The sequence below is a fragment of the Cetorhinus maximus genome, chromosome 11 (genome assembly GCF_964194155.1).
Source record: "Cetorhinus maximus chromosome 11, sCetMax3.hap1.1, whole genome shotgun sequence".
NCBI classification, from domain to species: Eukaryota; Metazoa; Chordata; class Chondrichthyes; order Lamniformes; family Cetorhinidae; genus Cetorhinus; species Cetorhinus maximus.
Window position 1 is genome coordinate 11,991,486 of NC_135889.1, and position 21,276 is coordinate 12,012,761.

At 41.5% G+C, this 21,276-nt stretch overlaps 1 protein-coding gene across 2 annotated transcripts in view; it reads right to left on the reverse strand.

The window, feature by feature from the left end:
• Positions 1-6,947: 6,947 nt before the first annotated feature.
• Positions 6,948-21,276, reverse strand: part of creb1b (cAMP responsive element binding protein 1b) — an 82,138-nt gene continuing 67,809 nt past the window's right edge. For both annotated transcript variants that reach the window (XM_078551548.1, XM_078551549.1), the window contains 4 exons: positions 19,937-20,076; positions 14,166-14,348; positions 11,583-11,739; positions 6,948-8,427 (listed from right to left, as the gene is read on the reverse strand). In XM_078551548.1, coding sequence (XP_078407674.1) covers positions 8,283-8,427; positions 11,583-11,739; positions 14,166-14,348; positions 19,937-20,076 — 625 coding nt within the window. In that variant the 3' untranslated portion in view covers positions 6,948-8,282. The remainder of the gene's footprint in view (positions 8,428-11,582; positions 11,740-14,165; positions 14,349-19,936; positions 20,077-21,276) is intronic.

A 21,276-nucleotide genomic window follows, 5' to 3' on the forward strand; every position in this document is an offset into this window, starting at 1 on the left:
TCAAGTGAGAAGAAAATGGAAATGTTCCCTCCTTCCCACCCACGCACCCCCCCACCCCCACCACACACACACAAAGGTTGTACAAGTCTGGCCTAGATTTGTGTGTGCAAGCCCTTAAGTGGGACTTGAAACAGCCTTCTGACTCAGGAGGTTAAGAGCTACCAACCAAGCTAGAGCGGATAGAGTCCAAATAAATCATAAACTTTCACCTTAGGTCTTTCAAAGTGAATCAGAGAGTTCTTTTGAAAAACAAATTCAGCAACTAAACGTTTTTTGCTGCCAATACATCAAGATCGATAGGACTTTCCATGAACTTGGTGTTGACACCGATTTTGACATCTGCTGGGGGATTTTCATTTTTCCAAAACATTACTCTCTTGCTAACTTCAACATAGAACCCCCAAGCGCTGCTTTGAAGCATTCAAGCTGGCACCTATTCGACAATGTGGAAAGTTGCCAATCTATGTCCTCTCTATAAAAAGGACAAATCCACCCTGGCCAATTACTGCCCCAACAGTCTTCTCTCCATCATCAGCAAAGTGCTGTTAAGTGGGATTTTTACTCAGCAATAGCCTGCTCACTGACGCTCAGTTAAGATTCTGCCAGGCCACTCAGCTTTGGATCTCATGATAGCCTTGGTCCAAACATTCCCTTGACATCGAGGCAGTATTTGACTGAATGTGGCATCAAGGAGCCCTGGCAAAACTGGAGTAAATGGGAATAAGGGAGAAAACTCTCCACTGATTAAAGACATATCTAGCAGTAAGGTAGATGGCTGTGGCTGCTGGAGGTCAATCATTTCAGTCCCAGGGCATCACTGCACAAGCTCCTCAGGGTTGTGTCCTAAGCTTGTCCACCTTCAGCTGCTTCATAGAGGTGTCAGTTGTGGCTCAGTTCATAGCACCCTCACCTTTGAGTCAGAAGGTTGTGGGTTCATGTCCCACTCCCGGAAAAAAAAAGTCAAGAACTGTGAATGTACTCGAAAGAGTTTCAGCTGCTTCATCAATGACCTTTCCTCCATCATAACATCAGAAGTGGAGATATTAGCTGATGTTTGTACAATGTTCAGCACCATTTGTGACTCCTCAGATACTGAAGCAGCCAGTTTCCATATGCAGCAAGACCATCTCCAACAAGCAAGAACCTAACCATCTCCCCATGACTTTAAATGGCATTACCATCACTGAAATCCCCACCAACAACACCTGGGCGGGGGGCGGTTACCATTGACCAGAACTTTAACTGGACTAGCCATATAAATGCTGTGACTACAAGAGCAGGTCAGAGGCTGGGAATTCTGCAGTGAGTTACTCACCTCTTGACTCCCCAAAGACTGTCCACCATCTACATGGCACAAGTCAGGAGTGTGATGGAGTACTCTCTGCTTGCCTGGATGATTGCAGCTCCAACAACACTCAAGAAGCTTGACACCACCCAGGGCAAAACAGCCCACTTGATTGGCATCCACCACCTTAAAATATTTATTCCCTCCACCACAGATGCACAGTGGCAGCAGTGTGTATCATCTACAAGATGCAATGCAGAAACTCACCAGGCAACACCTGCCAAACCCATGACCTCTACCACCTAGAAGGACAAGGGCAGCATATACATGGAAACACCACCACCTTGAAGTTCCCCTCCAAGCCATTCACCATCCTGACTTGGAACTATATCGCTGTTCCTTCACTGTCACTGGGTCAAAATCTTGGAACTCCCTTCCTAACACACTGTGGATGTACCTACACCACATGACCTGCAGCTGTTAAGGGCACAGCTCACCTCCACCTTCTCAAGGGCAATTAGGGATGGGAAATAAAGGTTGGCCTTGCCAGCAACACCCACAACCCGTGAAATAAATTATTACATGGTGCCTTTGAAATTGGCTGTAGGATATCAAACTGTCAGAGTTGGAGAAAGCAAAGATCCAGTTGAGGAGAAATTCCGTCTTGGGTATTTGGGGATGGAGTGTGAGCAGACGATGCATAGGGGTACAATTCCTGACTTCACAAGGTCTGGCTTAAACAGCACATCAGTAAAAAAATAAATCCTCTTAGCTCAAAGTCTGCAATAAATTATATTGTATTTTGTTGGCAATGTCCCAGTAATGTGGCTTCTGATGAGAGCCTCTCCTTTGAAACTTGTTTAAATTTAAAATAAGCCTAGAGGTCAACATTAATAAAAAAACTGATTTTAAAAAACCACAACCTGCTCCGTCTTAAAATTCTTATGATGTATAAATGTCATTATTTTTCTCCACATTACGTTCACCAACTTGCAGTTATGTAGCACCTCCAATGTGGTAAAACATCCCATGATGTTTCACAAGTATAATCAGACAAGGAGTTGACAGAAAGCCACATAGGATGCTATTCTTAAGGTGTCCAGGAGATTGCTCAGTGGTAGATTTGAAGGAGTATCTTAGAAGGGAGAGAGAGAGGCAAAGAGGTTTAGGGAGGGAATTCCACTAAGGCGTAGGCAGCTGAAGGCATGGTCACCAATGGTGGGACGCTAGAAATTGTTCAAAAATTTGATTGGTGAATTTTGGGAAAGCCACAAACTAGTCCCTCCTAAAACTCTTAAGGATGTAATTTCTGAAATGTAATGTTGCAGCCTCTGCATTACACTTGGTATTACTATCAACAAGTATCAGATATTGAGAGCTACCTCTACAGAGCTGGAGTTCATCATCTTCCATTCAAATCCATTCTGCAAGCTATTCTGAAGGACTCGTTTTTTAGGACAGCAAGGCTCAAGTGCTACTGAGTTAGCTAAAATTAGCCTGGTCAGTTAGCAGGGTCACTGTATTTAGCCTGGGTTAAGGAAAAGGAAAATTAGGTGGTGTTGATACTTTGGATCGCTATACAATGACTCTAATTGGATATTCACATGTGTGTGCTGTGATACTCATGTCAGACTAGCTGGTACTCGCTATGAAATTTCAGATGTAGGAAGGTACTGGATAGTTTTCAGGGCCCTATGATGGTTTTGATAGAGTTAGTAAGGTGATACTGCCAGGGTGAATAAATCAGAGGACTCAGATTCAAGGCAACTGGCTGAAGAATAACAGACAAGATAAACTGGACATATACTCAAAAAGGAAAAACTTTTTTCCTGGAAGAGAGCAGAGGAGAGGGACCAGGTGGATAGCTCTTTCATATAACTGGCACAAGCAGCATGGGGAGAATGTTCTTTTTCCAGTATGATTCAGTGGGTGATCCTCGAACGCAAAAGGGAAAAATTGTGGGATGAGAACCAGGGAGAAATAAACTGCTGTATAAGCTTACAAAAATGAAGCTCAATTTGTTTCAATTCATCTCTCCCCCTTTTGTTGTTTTTTCTCCCTGTCTCTTAGGCCCAAGGTCAGAGAAGAGGGAGAGCCATTGCCAGGATATTTAATTGCCATCCAGTTGCAGTGGGTGAGCGAATGCCCTGGAAACACTCGATTTTCACTCACCACCCCAAAATATAGACTGTGAACTGCAAAACCTGAAATTTGTTCCACCATCACACTTTTTAAAACACCAGCTCTAAGTGTGAACGATAAAATAATCAACAAGATGACAAACTTAGAGACAATAACTTACAGCACAGTAGGCAGCTGTTTGGCGCATCGTGCCTGCATTGGTGCTTTGAAAGAGCTATTCAATAAGTCTCACTTGCCCTACACTTTCGCCATAGCATTGCAAACTTTTCCTTTATGTATTTATTCAATTCAATTTTTGAAATTTACTATTAATATGCTTCCACCACCCTTCCAGATCACAACTCACAGCATAAAATAATTTCTCATCTTGCTTCTGGCTCTTTTGCCAGAGGAATGGGAGTAAGTGGATAGCTCTTTCAAAGAACTGGGACAGACAATATGGGGAGAATGGCCTCTTTTTTACAGTAGGATTCAGTGAGCGATACTCCAACAGAAGAGGGGAAAATTGTGCGCGTGTGGGGTTGGGGGTAGAACCAGGGAGAAACAGTATAAGCAACAAAAATGAATCTTAAAGCGTTTACGTTCAGTATTGGTTGCAATCGAACAACCACAGATGAGGATCCTGACCACTTCGCATCAAAAGTCTAGTTTTAAACATAAGCCATATTTTTTAAACAAAAAATTTATTTTTTTTTTAAACAAGGGAAGTGAAGAAAATAAAACAAAACCCTTTGCTGGGAAGTTTCTCATTTAGAAGTAACCCTGAGGGAATTGTTACAAGTTTTTTTGGGTGTTGGAATGGACAATCAGATTATGAGTTGATCTGAAAGAAAGCCCCTAGCTCAGTTAAACCAACTGTAAATTCCATAAGAGACAGTCAGTCTCGATTGGGTCTCCAGGGCAGAACAGCTGCTGTGAAGTCAAAGGCAGTGGAAATATTTTTAAAATGTCAACTACTTTGAATATCAAAGGAGACTTTTTTTTTGCTCTTCAACAGCATTTTCTTTGCAAATGGGTTTTCATTCAATCATACAGCACAGGAGGAGGCCATTCAACCCATCCGGCCTGCACTGGTTTGCTGAAAAAACTATCCAATGAATGTCACCTCCCCGCTCTTTCAGCATAGCGTCACAAAACTTTCTCCGAGTGCATACTCAGTTACTTTTTGAAAACTACCATTTCCAAGGCATCTTCAGAAATCTATTCCACAACATAAGATGATCATGGCTGATCTGATTGTAACCTCTCGCCTATCCCCATAACCTTTCACCTTCTTGTTAATCAAGAATCTATCTAGCTCTGCTTAAAAATATTGAAAGATCCTGCTTCCACCACCTTTTGAGGAAGAGAGTTCCAAAGACTCACAACCCTCAGAAAAAATTTCTCCTAATCTGTCTTAAATGAGCAACCCTTTAGCCTAACCTGTCCAGCCTTAACTCATAAGTCAACCCGCTCATTCCTGGTATTAGTCTAGTAAAGCTTCTCTGAACTGCTTCTAACACATTTACATCTTTCCTTAAATAAGGAGGCCAGCACTGAACACAATACTCCAGGTGTGGTCTCACCAGTGCCCTGTTCAACTGAAGCATAACCTCCCTACTTTTGTAATCAATTCCCCTCACAATGAACAATAACATTCTATTAGCTTTACTAATTACTTGCTGTACCTGCATACAAGCCTTTTGTGATTCACAGCTCTGCAATCTCACATCATTTAGATAATATGCTTTTTTATTCTTCCTGCCAAAATGGACAATTTCACACTTGCCCACATTATACTCCATTTGCCAGATCTTTGCCCACTCGCTTAACCTATCTATGTCACTTTGTAGCCTCCTTACATCCTCTTCACAACTTACTTTCCTACCGATCTTTGCGTCGTCAGCAAATTTAGCAACTATACCATCTGTCCCTTCATCCAAGTCATTTATATAAATTGTAAAAAGTTGAGGCCCCAGCACTGATCCCTGTGGCATGCCACACGTTACATCCCGCCAACCAGAAAAAAAACCCATTTATGGCTACCCTCTGCTTCCTGTTTGCTAGCCAAGCTTCTATCCATGCCAATATGTTACCCCCTACACCATGAGCTTTTATTTTCCGCAATAGCATTTGATGTGGCACCTTATCAAATGTCTTCTAGAAATCTAAGCACAGTACTTCCACAGATTCCCCTTTATCCACAGCACATGTGACTCTTTCAAAGAACTCCAACAAATTGGTGAAGCATGATTTCCTTTTCACAAAACCATGTTGACTCTGCCTGATTGTTTTAAACTTTTCTAAGGGCACTTGCAGGTACTGTCTTTCAGAAGAGAGGTTAAGCCAAGGCCTTGTGCACCTTCTCAGGATGGGCGCAAAACATCCCACAGCACTATCACAAAGATGAGTTCTCTCTCAAATCCTGGCCAATATTTCTCTCTCAACCAATATTTTTGGGTTATCGCATTGCTGTGGGATCTTGCTGTGCGCAAAGCAGTTGCTGTGAACAATGACTACATTTTAAAAGTACTTCATTAGCTGTAAGATGCCATGGGACATCATCTGGTCATGAATGACACTGTATATATATATATATATAAATAAAAGTCTTTCCATTCTTCTTAACAAGTCATCACTGTAGTATTAAGGTTCATTCTTGTGCTTGGCTTTGCTAGTTAGCTTGTACAAGCTTTCATTAGCATAGTAAATATAAGATACTGTAAATGTAAACCTTGCCACTCAGGTATCCAGCCATAAATGTGTTTGTGTGTCCCCCCACATACGTGCAGCATGCATACACACATGGAGAGGGGGCATTCTAATACCATACTGAAGGAATGCTTTGCTGTTGGAGGTGCTCTCTTTCAGATGAGACATGAACCTGATGCCCTGACTGCCCTCGCAGGTGGATGTAAAAGGTCTCATGGCACTACTGCAAGAAGAACAGGGAATTTCTCCCATGCGTCCTGGCTTTTATATCCTTAACGAACATCAATAAAACAGATTACCTGTTGAATATTACACTGCTTTAAGCTGCCATGTTTCTTACTATAGTGACTACACTTCCAAAAAAAAGTACTTCATTGGTCATAAAGAGCTTTGTGATGTCCTGAGGTCATGATAAGTGCTTTCTTTCACTCTCTCTTTGCCCTCCTGGTTTTCTGTTGTTTTACTTCAACAGGTGAAGTTTTCTACACTCGAGTTGCTTGGTGTCTTAAATGCCTAAGTGCCTTTTGTGTAATTAGCTGACAATGTAACAACCTACCTACCTAGAAACTGACTGCTTAGTGCGAAATTTATGTTGTTAGGTCCTTGGTCAAGGCTGCTCCTCAACTGATGCTAGAACTGCTCAACTGGCTTGATTCAAACACCACGACTTGCAGTGATCACTTGGGGTGAGTGTTATTCTTCCTCCCAGACTGAACTTTTGTTTGCATTGGTGCGCTGAGATCATTCGTGCGACATCTTGTATGCAATGACTTGTTATTGTCTTTGTACTACGACCTCTTTAAAAAGAAAGCATTGGAAAAAAAGTAGATTGTTCTTTTGCTCTTTTAAAATTTGCACTGGGCTAGTTTATTTTGCAGGGTGGGGGACAAGGTGCTGAACCTCAATGTTGATGGAACAGCGGTGCTCTCTCTATTGAGAGCGGTGAAGGGGTTGTATCACAAACCCTTAGCCTTTTCTAGTTCTATTTTTTTCCTTGCAGAGTCACACTTCTTTTAGAAATATATATACAGTATAAAAATGTAAAGTGTTATTAATACAGTGCAAAGGCATCAAACAAAGGTGACCAGTTTCACAACAATTATTCTTCCCCCCGCCGCCCAAAAAAAAAAACAGCGCTTTACACCCACTTCGCTGTGGGTGCTGTTTTACAGCATTAATTGGTTTTATGGTTCGATCCCTCACATACTTTTCTGTTGAATGATAAATACAAAGCTTAACATTCCTTCCAGCCTCACCACCTTTTGGGCAGGGGTGCAGTCAGCTCAGCTTGACTGACAGAACAGTCTGGCTGGATCACAACACCATTTAGAAAGAGAGGAAAAAATATATATATATGTGTATAGGTATATAATTGCAAACCAACACGACTTTTAAAATTCAAGCTCAGACTAAAAAAAGTGATTAATTGAAAAGGCCGGTAAGCGAAGCAGTCAAGGCGCTCGATATCCACAACTTTCTGGATTAAAGGGATCTTCTGCCCCAACCGGGGCCAATCCCCCGACACGCTTGCCAACATTGTGTGGTGTGGTGTGGTTCTGTATTGTTCCTGGGTTGCAATCTGACGTATCCTGCAAATGGCTTGGTGAGATGATGATAGCACAGCCATCCGTGCTGCCAGAGCGTGTGCCTTTAAAAGTATCGGCCTGAAGGTGCCACAAAGACAAGGCCATGGATGCAGGTGCAACTCCCACTCCACCTGATGGGATGACTGCGACAACACTGCACTCCAGAGCAACAAGAAGAAAAAGAATAATGGGGTGGTAGTGGTGGGGGAAAAGACAAAAATGCTAAACTAAAATGTTTGTGATTTTTCCTGGTCACACTAGACAAGAATTTTTTTTGTACCGATAAGTTAGTTTGTATATAAAAATGTTCATGTGAAAAAAAGCAATTGCCCAAACCAGGTTCCAGGCTATCTTGAGTTTGGAACGCGAAAGATTTGACCAGGTTGGATCCCGCGATCCGATGCATGATCCCCTGGTGCATGGGCGTGCAGCTGCCGGAACTGCATCCATGCAGTTTTTTTGATTTTTTTTTCCCATGTAGGAGAGAAACCATTAGAAAAGTAGCAGAGTCGCCCAGCTCATGCCAATAGTCTTTTGGGGCAAGTCTGTTAATCATTCGCAGGAATGACAGTGGCGTGCTAGTCGGATTTATGGCAATACAGGTCTTTGAGTGCCTTGAGCTCTTCAATGAGGGTCTTGTTTTGATTTTCCAGAACAGCAACCCGGTTCTCCAAACATTTCACATACTCTTTCTTCTTGCGACGACACTCCCGTGCTGCTTCCCTGAAAAGGGTAAACGTAAAGATTTAGAATAAGCAGATATCATCATTCCCTTCAACAGTATTAACCCGTCTCAAATTTTCTCTTTCCTCCACGTCCCCAGCTTAATGAAGGAACTCAAGCTAACATATCCCTCCAACCCTACTGTCCTTAAGACCTCCGTCCTTCTCCAATTCTGGCTTCTTGCTTCACCCCATCATCTGCAGCTGTGTCTTCAGCTGTCCAGGCCATAATCTGCAACATCCCCCCACTAAACTTCTTTCTCGCTCTCCCTCCTTTAAGTAACTCCTTAAAATCCTAATTGCTCTTGAAAATCCAAATACTCTACATCCACTGATTTCCTTTATCCACCTTACTAGTTACAATTTCAAAAAGGGCATTAAAATACATATTAGGGTGGCAAACTATATTTGAGATTCTGGTGTTATTTCCACTGTATTAGAAAAAAACCAAGAGGAGATCTTTAAATTACAAATCAAATTGATGGGGATAATTGGGGAAAACTATTTTCTCGGTTTGAGGTATCAGCGACAAGGAGTTGTCAATTTAAAACCAAGCGGGTGGAAAGAGACATAAGGGTAACTTTTTAAAAAACATTGCTGTAGGGAATTCTTAGCCACGGGGCGCAGTTGAGTCAGAGATCATTAAACCTTCTAAAGAGAAGCAGATAAATAGGGAGGGAATTTTGGGCTGCTTCAGTCAAGTGCTGGCACAGGCAAGATTGGTCGGTCAAATGGCCTCCAGCTGTGTTATGAACTTTTACCGTCCCATGTGCAGGTAAGTGTTGATCATGGCAGTCATCACAGTCAAGCCTGATCTTGTTCTCATCTGATGCTCACACTCTACAGTTGTCAGTATGGCTCATGGTTTACATCATAAGATGTAGGAGCAGGTGTAGGCCATTTGGCCTATCGAGTCTGCTCTGCTATTCAATGAGATCATGGCTGATCTGATAATCCTCAACTCCACTTTCCTGCCTTTTCCCCATAATCCTTGATTCCCTTACTGATTAAAAATCTGTCTATTTCAGCCTTGAATATACTTATTGATCCAGCCTCTACAGCCCTCTGTGGTAAGGAATTCCACAGATGAACTACCCTCAGAGAGAAGAAATTCCTCCTCATCTCTGTGTTAAATGGGTGACCCCTTACTCTGAGGTTATGCCCTCTGGTCCTAGATTCTCCCACAAAGAAAAACAATCTCTCAGCATCTACCCTGTCAAGCCCCTTATGAATCTTGAGAGTTTCAAGAAGGTCACCTCTCATTCTTCTGTACTCCAATGAGTACAGGGCCAACCTACTCAACCTCTCCTCATAAGAAAATCCCTCCATACCCAGGATCAATCTAGTGAATCTTCTCTGGACTGCCTCCAATGCCAGTATATCTTTCCTTCGATAAGGGGACCAAAACTGTTCACAGTATTCTAAGTGTGGTCTTACTAGTGCCTTGTATAGTTATAGCAAGACTTCCCTATTTTTATACTCCATTCCCTTTGAAATAAAGGCCAACATTCCAATTGCCTTCCCTATTATCTGTTGAACTTGTATGCTAGCTTTTTGCGATTCATGCACAAGGACCCCCAAATCCCTCTGTGCTGCAGCTTTCTTCATTCAAATAATATTCAGCTCTTCTATTCTTCATGCCAAAGTGCACAACCTCACATTTTTCCACATTATATTCCATCTGCCAAGTTTTTGCCCACTCACTTAACCTGTCTATATCTCTCTGTAGACTCATTGCGTCATCCTCACCACTTGCCTTCCCACCTGTGTCATCAGCAAACTTGTAGATAGTACATTCATTTCCCTCATCCAAGTCATTAATATATATTGTAAATAATTGTGGCCCAGCACTGATCCCTGTGGCACTCCACTAGTTACAGGTTGCAATCCTGAAAATGCCCCCCTTATCCCAACTCTCTGTCTTCTATTAGTCAGCCAATCCTCTGTTCATGCTAATATACCACCCCCAACACCATGAGCTCTTATCTTATTAAGTAGCCTTTTTTGGAAATCCAAATATATTATATCTACTGGTTCCCCATTATCTATCCTGCTTGTTAACTCCTCAAAGAATTCTAATAAATTTGTCAGACATGATTTCCCCTTCATGAAGCCATGCTGACTCTGCTTGATTATATTACGCATTTCTAAATGTTCTGCTATTACATCCTTTATAATAGACTCCAACATTTTCCCAATGACAGATGTTAAGCTAACTTAATAGTTACCTGTTTTTTGTCTCCCTCTCTTTTTGAATAAGGGTGTTACATTGGCAGTTTTCCAATCTTCTGGGGCTTTTCTAGAATCTAAGGATTCTTGGAAGATTACTACCAGTGCATCCATTATCTCTGCCACTACTTCCTTTAATATCCTAGGATGCAACCCATCAGGTCCAGGGGGCTTATCGGCCTTTAGCCCATTAGTTTCCCTAGTACTTTTTCTCTGGTGGCAGCTATTGTATTTATTTTCCTTTTGCCCCTTGATTATTTAGTATTTTTGGAATGCTACTAGTGTCCTCTACCGTGAAGGCTGATGCAAAGTAGTTATTCAACTCCTCTGCCATTTCCTGGTTCCCCATTATTATTTCCCCAGCCTCATTCTCTAAGGGGCCTATGTTCACTTTGGCCTCTCTCTTCCTTTTCGTATATTTAAAGAAGCTCTTACTGTCCATTTTTATATTACTTGCTAGTTTACTCTCAAAGTTTATTTTCTCCCTCTATTATTTTTTTGGTCATCTTCTGTTGGTTCTTAAAACTTTCCCAATCCTCCGGCTGACCACTAATCTTTGCCTATTTTCTTAATTATTTTCTTAAACGTCTGCCATTGTTCATCAACCTCTTTTCTGCTAAACTCCTTTCCCAGTCCGCTCCAGCCAACTCTGACCTCATTCCTTTGTAATTCCCCTTATGTGTTTTAGCTAGCTGTTATGTTATGGCTCTTTTTCAAGATTAAGACCAATTGTACCAACCATTGCCTCAGCTGAGATCAATTTAGTGAATACAGATCCAGAAATGGAAGTTGGGACTTACACCAGGTGGCATCTTTACCCACCAACCCCATTGGAAGAGCCTGCCATGAATTTCCTCTCACCCACTTGGATGATCCTTCCAGGAGGACATAGCCATCAGTTTCCAAGATTGGAGGAAAGGAAATTACCTGTTTTTCATGAGGCGGATTTCTCGTTTGCGAGTGGTTTCTTCAGCGTTCTGGGGCTGGTTCTGCAGGACTGGTGATGACGCCATTACCATTCCTTGGCCGGCAGTGGAGTTGGGAGTGGTACGGATCTGATAGGTCTGGACATCTCCAGCTGCACCTGAGTAAAAAAAGAAGAAAGTACATCAGGACAAAAGAGACGTAAAAATAAATGTTAACTGTCAATGTCATAGTGCATTAGTATGACGAAGAACGAGCCAGCACGCCCCTGGTCACCCCAATTACTTACGGAAGTGCCTTTACCCACATCAGAATTCTAGATATTAACTTCTAAAATACAAAATATAATTCAACAAGGATGCTTTAAATCCCAACTTTCTCAAGTTTAAACAATCAAAAAAATAGTAATGCTGCGCATAATTAATATTGTATAGCTTTTCAAAGACATTTACAGATACCATGCACTGACGTGGGACCCGTGTAGAGCTTTCTGTTTTGAACATTGACACAATTTTAAATATTGAGTAGTGTTTTAAAATTAATTATATGTAAGCTGCAAACGTGTATGGCAGAGTGAAGGGATGTGAGCTTGTTGCCTTTATTTCCTTAGGTAGCGACAGCCTGATTCTAGTTAACTTCAGTTCACAGACTTGCTCGGATGGTGTAGTGTGTTATGCTTAAGGCAGGAGTTATCTTCTTCTGAGCCCCAGAATCTCCAATTATCTGAGTGATAGGCTACCTCAGGTATGGCACCCAGTGTTAATCCAATTAAACACTACTGTTTTCAGGTCAAGGCCTCATTAATCCTCTTTTATTGTGTCAATCATACAGGCTGGATAAATTCCCGTCTTAATTCTCATCACCTTTTGTTGTGCTGAGCTAACTGATCTCAGCCATAACCCTGAATGCTCCTGGACCAGTGGGTTAAAAAAAAAACACAGCTTTCAGCAGCCCTACTGGAGACGGCATACCACCTCAAATCCCCCCACTCCAAGTTAATCTCTATCACGAGATCCAACTCCTGCTTTTTCAATCTCACCCTCTTTCCCACTCAACTTCTGATCTCCTTGTAACTCCTCACACCACCTCGCACTATAATACTTTACTGAGGCACCATTTTGCTCCAACTTTCCACCAATCCTCCCTCAAAAAGCCTAATCTCAAACCATCAATCTACTGCCTCACCTTTAATCTCCCTTTTCTCTCCAAGGCACTTGAACATGTCTTTGTCTATTAACTACACACCCAACTGTCCCAGAATCCCTTCAGTCAGCTTTTAAGGAAAAAAAAAAGCCACAAAGCTCGAGGATTGTTGCAGCTAAGCCTTCAAGAGACATAGTTACTTCAATTTTGTATTCAGTAGATCCATTCTAAGAGGGATGCAAATGAGAAGTTGGCAATATCAAAATACTGGGATCGCTGATGACTGAATACAATACTTTTTACTGCCACTAACTGGCTCCACCATGTTTAATTAAAAATGCACCACCACCACCTAATGGCAGAATCTCATACTGCATTAGCCTGTCACTTTAAATTGTTTTTAAATAATCTCAAATGTCAAAGAAGAAAATTACATTTTCAACATTCACCTGGTCCTTTTGGAAAAGGTAGCAGCCCGTTTGCAAAGCTTTTGACCTCACAGGGCTTTGTATACAGACAGATCTTGGACTGATGCACGTAGCAGGGAGGGAGAAAACTAATCAGAGGGGAGCCCTTATTTTCTGCTCCTGAGAATGCCCTGTCCCCAGAGCTCCAAACTGATGGCACTTGAGGAAACTTTTGAGCACTGACCACTCTATCCTCAGCAGACGACATTAGAGTGCCAAGCAACTCATGATAGTACGACATTTAATTCAAAAAATACATAACAAATTGCTTAAACAAGTTGTTCTGACCTGGAATGTACTGCCTGAAAGGGCAATGAAAGCAGATTCAATAGCAATTTTCAAAATTAGATACAGATATCTGAAGGAGAGAAAATTTGCAGGGATATGGTGAAAGAACAGAGAATGAGACCAATTGGATAGCTCTTTCAAGGAGCTGGTGCAGACACAAAGGGCTGAATGGCCTCTACCTTTGCTGATGCTCCGAATCCACGGTACATTATTTAAATCCCCTCCTGTCTTTGTTAAAATGGCACAAAATTTAGCAAATACAAAACAGGATGCATGGCAGAGATAAAAATCATCAGTTACACAGCAAAATGAATGTTTGAATCAACTTTGGTGAAACTCTATGATAGGTTGTGCCACAGAACCTACAATATCGTGCACATCAAATTCCTGCTCTCAGCTAAGCACTATTATGCCACAGCATGCACTGGCATTAAAAATCATGGAGTTTTTCCCTAGCGTTCATTTGGAAACCAAAACGACTGATCCAGTGAAAATCAGACAGAGTACCTGCTACCTCAGCAGAGCGACGTGGGGCACAAGTGACTTCATAACCTGACTCTTTTGGCCTTGTTAACGTCATAGCAAAATTAGTCTACCACATCCAAAATTGCTACAGTGCATGGGAACTGTAAAGTTAGAAAGTTCACAATTTTTTAGAGAAAAAAAAAGTTCCTAACAAATGACTCACCTTGTACGACCACTTGGCTGCCCGGCACAAAGATCTGCTGTCCATCGGGACTCTGGGCGTACTGTACAATGGCTGCCCCACCTTGGGCTGTCGCTGCGTTACTCATTGTTAACGTCTGGAGCCCTTGCACCCCATCTGTGCCATTGTTGGCTAGCTGGATTGCGCCTCCCTGTGTGATAGCAACTGGCAACAGTGAAGAGTTAGGTTAATGGAAACTTTCTGAATTTAAGTCCCTATTTTGATTGTAAGACTCAGTGATGCCTCTTTATTGCGCTGGCGACTGTTAAAAGTAGTTATTTGGGCTGAGCAAGGACAAAAAATTTTTTTGAGCCCCCTTCCCCAATCTGCAATTAAAAACAGGCAATTGTATTATAAATATAAATCTAAGTATTTCTGCAGTCTTTTTATCAATTGCAATTTCAGTCTGCAACAAGAAAAAATTGTATTTATATAGTGTATCTAACATATTAAAATGCCCAACGTGCTTCACAGGAATGTTGTCAGACAAAATTTGACACTGAACCATAGTGACCAAAAGCTCGATCAAAGGGGACGGTTTTTAAGGGCCGTCTTAAAGGATGAGAAAGTAGTTATGAGGTGGAGAGGTTTCAGAAGGGAATTTCTCAGCTTAGGATCAAGGCAGCTTTAAGGCATGTCCACCAATGGTAAAGCAGTGAAAACTGGGGATGCACAAGAGGCCAGAGTTTGAATATCATTTTATGATAATATTCTGGGCTATTAATACAAAAACTGACCAGCACCTGTTAATCATTTCAATTATAGGCTCTACATTTCCATGCACCTTGACTTTAAAAGTAGGTAGGTTTCATTTAGTTTGAAGGGCTGCATTAATCAGGGAGGGATGCAAATAAATAGTCCAAGGTGAGACCTTAGCTTCATCTCTCAACCATCTCCTGTTCCTGGTCCTTCAAACTGATAACACCCATCAGCATTTGGAGAACTGGGCTGCTCCACTCTCAGCAGGATCCAACAGAGCACATTATCTGTCTTTATTTTATTTGAACTTCCCCCTCCGGCACAATGTGGGAAATCAGTGTGGCTGAAGTAGCTTGGTTTGAACGGAGGATTGACAATGGAATCCTCCAGATACTTGTGTCAATCCCTTTAAGAGCATTTAATAAGATGAATGAATGCTGACCATCCATTGTGAAGGAACTAGCTGGGATTGTTCCCTTTAGAGTAGACAAGGTTAAGGGGAAATTTAATAGAGGTGTTCAAAATCATGAAGGTTTAATGGAGTAAATAAGGAGAAATGGTTTCCACTGGCAGGAAGGTCTAAACCAGAGGTCACATATTTAAGATAACTAGCAAGAACCAGAGATCAGGAGACCTTTTTTATGAAGCAAGTTGTGATCTGGAATGCACTACCTGAAAGGGTGGTGGAAGCAGATTTAACAATTATTTTCAAGAGGGAAATGGAAACAATTGCAGGGTGATGGGGAAAGTGCTAGGAAATGGGACTAATTGAATCTTTCAAATAGCTAGTATGGGGACAAAGGGCTGTTTGATTGTATTCTATAACATTCAAATTACAGTGGCTATGAAACGCCTCAATTGTGGTAGATTGTGACAGTATTATCACATGATTATCCATCCTGGTCAATACATTTACAAGATGAACGGTACTTAGCTTCCACAGCCCAGACCTAATTTACTTATTGGCTAAGCTGACACTTCTATCTTTATTTCCAAAGTTACTGGTTGATTCTAATTTTTGGGGCAAGGGTGAGAAACAGTAGCTGTGAAAATCTCACCAAGCTCCTCCCTACACAGCTGCTTTATAAAAAATGAACTGAATGTGGCATTGTAAATGAATTTGTTCAAAAGATTACACCTGAAGCAGAAACCTCACCAGAGCAGTGCAGGAAAGTTTTTATAATTACTAAGGCAAAGATTAAGACCTGCAAAGGTTTAGAAAGCAATATTCAGTTAGAACTAGAGTACATTTATATGGTGTGATAGCAGGTTTCTCAGAAACATCCCAGAGTGCTTCACACACACATTGCTTTTTAGTAATGCAGTTACAACATACTAATGGAAGGAAAATGATGGACAGAATTATGGTCCCAGGGATGAGAAATTTCAGTAACGAAGATAGATTGGAGAGGTTGGGACTGCTCTCCTTGGAGAGAAGGCGACTAAGGGGAGATTTGATAGTGATGTTCAAAATCATGAGGGGTCTGGACAGAGTAGATAGGGAGAAGCTGTTCCCGCTCGTAAAAGGATCAAGAACGAAAGGGCACAGATTTAAAGTGATTTGCAAAAGAAGCAAATGCGATGAGAGAAAAAACTCTTTCATACAATGAGTGGTTCGTGTCTGGAATGCACTGCCTGGAATTGTTGAGGAGGCAGGTTCAATCGAGGTATTCAAGAGGCATTAGATGGTTATTTGAATAGAAACAATGTGCAGGGGTACGGGGAAAAGGCAGGGCAATGGCACTAGGTCATAATACTCATTTTTAAAAATTCATTCACGGGATGTGGGCTTCGCTGGCTGGGCTAGCATTTATTGCCCATCCCTAGTTGTCCTTGAGAAGGTGGTGGTGAGCTGCCTTCTTGAACCGCTGCAGTCCCTGTGATGTAGGTACACCCACAATGCTGTTAGGAAGGGATTTCCAGGATTTTGACCCAGTGACAGTGAAGGAACGGTGATATATTCCCAAGTCCACCATTTGGAGAGCTGGTGCAGACACGATGGGCCAAATTGCCTCCTCCTGTGCCGTTAAAATTCTGTGATTCTGTGAAAAGGGCCCACTAGTCCATTAAGTTGTGATGTCTGGTTCACCACACAAGCATTTCCTACATTTAGCTAGCAAATGTGGCAACCATCTTGCATACAGCAACAAAATGAATTACAAGTTAAAAGCAAAATACTGCGGATGCTGGAAATCTGAAACAAAAACTGCTGGAAAAACTCAGCAGGTCTGACAGCATCTGTGGAGAGGAAGACAGAGTTAACGTTCCGTGTCTGCATGACTCTTCATCAGAACTTAAGAAGAATAGAAATGTGGTGAAATGTAAGCTTTTTTTGTTGGGGGGGGGAGGGGAACAGGTGGAGCTGGATAGAAGGCCAGTGATAGGGGAGGCAAAGGAGATTGCCAAAAATGTCATAGACAAAAGGACAAAGGGTGTTGATGGTAGTGACATTAGCTAAAGGACATTAAGGGTAGAAAGCAGGATGAGTAAGTGACAGATGGCCCTAGTGGGGGAAGGGATCGAAATTGGCCAAAAGATGGAGAATATTTTTTTTATATGTATATTTTTCTTTCCCCACCTATTTCTATTATTATTTTAAAAATTTATTTCCATCCATTGTTTTATCTCCACCTTTTGGCCTATTTCAATCCCGTCCCCCCACCCCACCCCCACTAGGGCCATCGGTCACTTGCTCATCCTGCTTTCTACCCTTAATGTCACCATTAACACATCCTTTAGCTAACATCACCACCATCAACACCTCTGTCTTTTTGTTTATGACATATTTGGCAATCTCTCCTTTGCCTCCACCTATCACTGGCCCTCTATCCAGCTCCACCTGTCCCACCTCCCTTAAACAGCTTATATTTCACCACATTTCTATTCCTCTTTAGTTCTGAAGAAGAGTTATGCAGACACGAAACGTTAACTCTGTCTTCCTCTCCACATATTCTGAGTTTTTCCAGCAACTTTTGTTTTTGTTGAATTACAAGTTAAATCTTTTTTGGTGGCTGTTGCTGACATAAGAATATTGACCAGCACACAGGGAGACTTCCTGCACTCCTTCGAATAGCACCGTGACAAATTTGACAACCACCCGAACTATTAGACAGGGTCTAATGTATCATCCAAAAGATGATATCTTAGACAATGCAGCACTTCTTCAATACTGTGCTAAAGTGCCAGGCTAGATCATGTGCTCAGTCTCAACCAACAATGTGCTCAGGCATTACTGTCTGACCATTTCCGAAAGAATCTGAACTACAGCGGTAGAGTCATTTCTTTTAGCCTCTTCTTTACTGTGCCCAACGTCTGCACTCTTGAACAATCCAAGAGCAGATACTCAGCTTGCTCAACTTGAGATGACGACTATTTCTCCAGGTGATGTGGATAAACCTTGAGGAATGAGCTATGATCAGGTGAGTGTCCTTTTCTAACACTCTAAATCATGTTAATTGAGTGCTCATAGGTCACGGCAAACCTTGCCGGGACTGCATCAGTTTCAGTACTAAAACAGGGTGAGATTGACAGGAACTGCAAGTTGATGGTGACATAATTTACCTTAGAGATCTAAATAAGTAATTAAAAGGCATAGACGAAACAGCCATAGAAATTAAATGGTGGGCAAGCTCCTTGAGAAAAGTGACATCACCAATGGAACAAAAACAGAAAGCGCTGGAAATACTCAGGTCTGACAGCAGCTGTGGAGAGAGTTTTGATGAAAGATCATCAACCTGAAGCAATTTTTCTCTCCATTTATGCTGCCAGACCTGCTGAGTGTTTCCAGTATATTCTGTTTTAATTTCAGATTCTAGCATCCATAGTACTTTGCTTTTGACACCATCATCAAGGGGTAATGCATAGTTGTTACTCTAAATGCAGATAAAGTGTGTGACAAATATCTGACCCACAGATGCTGAGCAGCAGCCAAAGAAACACTCCAAGAGGTTGAAGTAAAAGTGCTGTGCTATGTGAATGAGTATTGAGATCAAGTGCCCAATAATGCTACAACACAATTTTATTTACAAATCAGAAATGCAATTAGCCTCTTCTGTATGCCCAATTAGTCACATGCAGCTCGTAGTTAATATTTTGGACAACATGGATCTAACCTAACTCTCTTTAGCTTATATATGCAGTCTCTGGCCCTCTCATTCCTTTCCATTTCAAATAACCTACCCAACTGAGTCCATTCCCTTCATCATTTTGAAAACCTTAATCATTTTCTAAAAGAATAGAATTGAAAAGCAGAGAGGTTATGTCAAACTTGTATAGAAGTTTGACTGGACCATAGTAGAGCACTGTGCACAGTTCTAATCTCCACATTACAAAAAGGATGTTGCAGTACCTGATAGGGTACAGGTGATACCAGAACAGGGGTTATAACCATCAGAAAACACTGAATAGGCTGAAGTTCTTCTATGAAAAGGAGAGGGCTGATCTGGTAGAATTCTTTAAGACCATGAAGGGGTTTGATAGGGTAGACATAGAAAACGTTTCCACTTGTGGGGGTTCCAAAACTAGAGGTAATAAATATGACAGACACTAATAAATCCATTAATTAATTCAGGAGACACTTATGTATCCAAAAGTGGTTAGAATATAGAACTTGCCCCACATGGAGCAGTTAAGAAGAATAGACTAGATGCATTTAAGGGGAAGCTAGATATCTACTTGAGGGAGAAAGGAGCAGAAGGATATTCAGACAGGGTTTGATGAAGTAGATTGGGAGGAGGCTCATTTGGCACTTAAACGCTACAGACCAGAGAATGGCCTACCACTATGCTTTAATTTCTATGTAAAAAAATTAAAAGGAAAGATAAACTTGCATTTATATGCTGTCTTTCACAATCTTTTGATGTCCTAAAACACTTTATAGTTAATGAAGTACGTTTAAAGCGTAGCCACTGTTGTCATGTAAGAAACGTCATAAAGCAAATTGCATACTTTCCCCCATATAACTGGCTTATATAAAGTTCCCAGCCCTGATAATGGGTTAATTTCAGTAAAATGGTAGTATTTCTTTCACGCTAGGATATGAAATGTGTACATACTGTACTGTCCGCTGCTGGTCTGATAGATGGGGGTTGGCATCGTCATTGTAGTAACTGCCGAGACAGACTCTTCTTCTGATTTCTCCTCATCGATTCTTGGCACACCGGGGGTGTCAGAAGAGAGTTCGTTCAGAATTTTCCTTAAAAGGAGATGCAACAAGACAATTTTATCAGAGACATGCAAGAAAATCTCTCAATAAATAGGTTCAAGCTAAGCTACAAATGCAGGAAATATTCCCTTCTGAACTGACCAAATATTAAATCATGTATAACTTATAACAGAAAACATTTTAGAGCAAAAAAGACACAACGTTGCTAGACAAAACTGTGTTCCAGAAATATTGGTGGCAGTAAACTGCTTTAAAACTATTTCTTTTCTAGCTGAGTAGCACCAGATTTCATCATGCATCACCCTTGTGCCTGCTGACCTACACTGGCTCCCAGTCCAGTAATGCCTCAAGTTTAGAATTCTCATCCTTATCTCCAAATCCCTCCATGGCCTCACCATTCCCTATCTCTGTAGCCTTGTCCAATACAACACCCATATGAGATAAAAACACAAGAAATAGAAACAGAGGGAGGCTTAATAGCCCGTTCTGCCTGCTCTGCCATTCAATAGGATCATGGCTGATTTTGGGCTTCAACTTCACTTTCCCACCTGTTCTCAAATTCCTTGATTCCGAGGCACCAAAAATCTGTCTAGCTCAGCCTTAAATATATACGATAATGGAGCATCCACAATCCTCAAAGGTAGAGAATTCCAAAGATTTACAGCCCTTTGAGTGAAGAAATGTTTCCTCATTTCAGCCCTAAATGATCTGTCCCTTATCCTGAAACTGTGCCACCTTGTTCTAGACTCCCCAGCCAGGGGAAACAATCTCTCAGCAACTACCCTTCAGGATCTTGTAGGTTTTAATGAGATCACCTCTCATTCTTTTAAACCCCAGAGAATATCAGCCAAATTTACTCAGCCTCTCATCATTGAACAATCCCTCATCCCAGGGCCCAATTTAGCAAACCTTTGCCTTTGTGCCCAATGAAATTATACCCTTCCTTAAATATGAAGACCAAAACTGCACACAGTATTCCAGATGTGGTCTCACCAATGCCCTGCACAATTGTCGTATGACTTATTTTCTCCTGTGCTCCAGTCCCCTTGTGATAAAGGCCAACATGCCATTTGTCTTTCTAATTGCCTTGCTGTACCTGCGTGCTAACTTTGTGTTCCTTGTACAAGTATACCCAGGTCTCTTTGAACATTATTAAGATTCACACCTTTTAAAAAATATCCTGCTTTTCTATTCTTACGACCAAAGTGAATAACTTCACCTCTTCCCCAC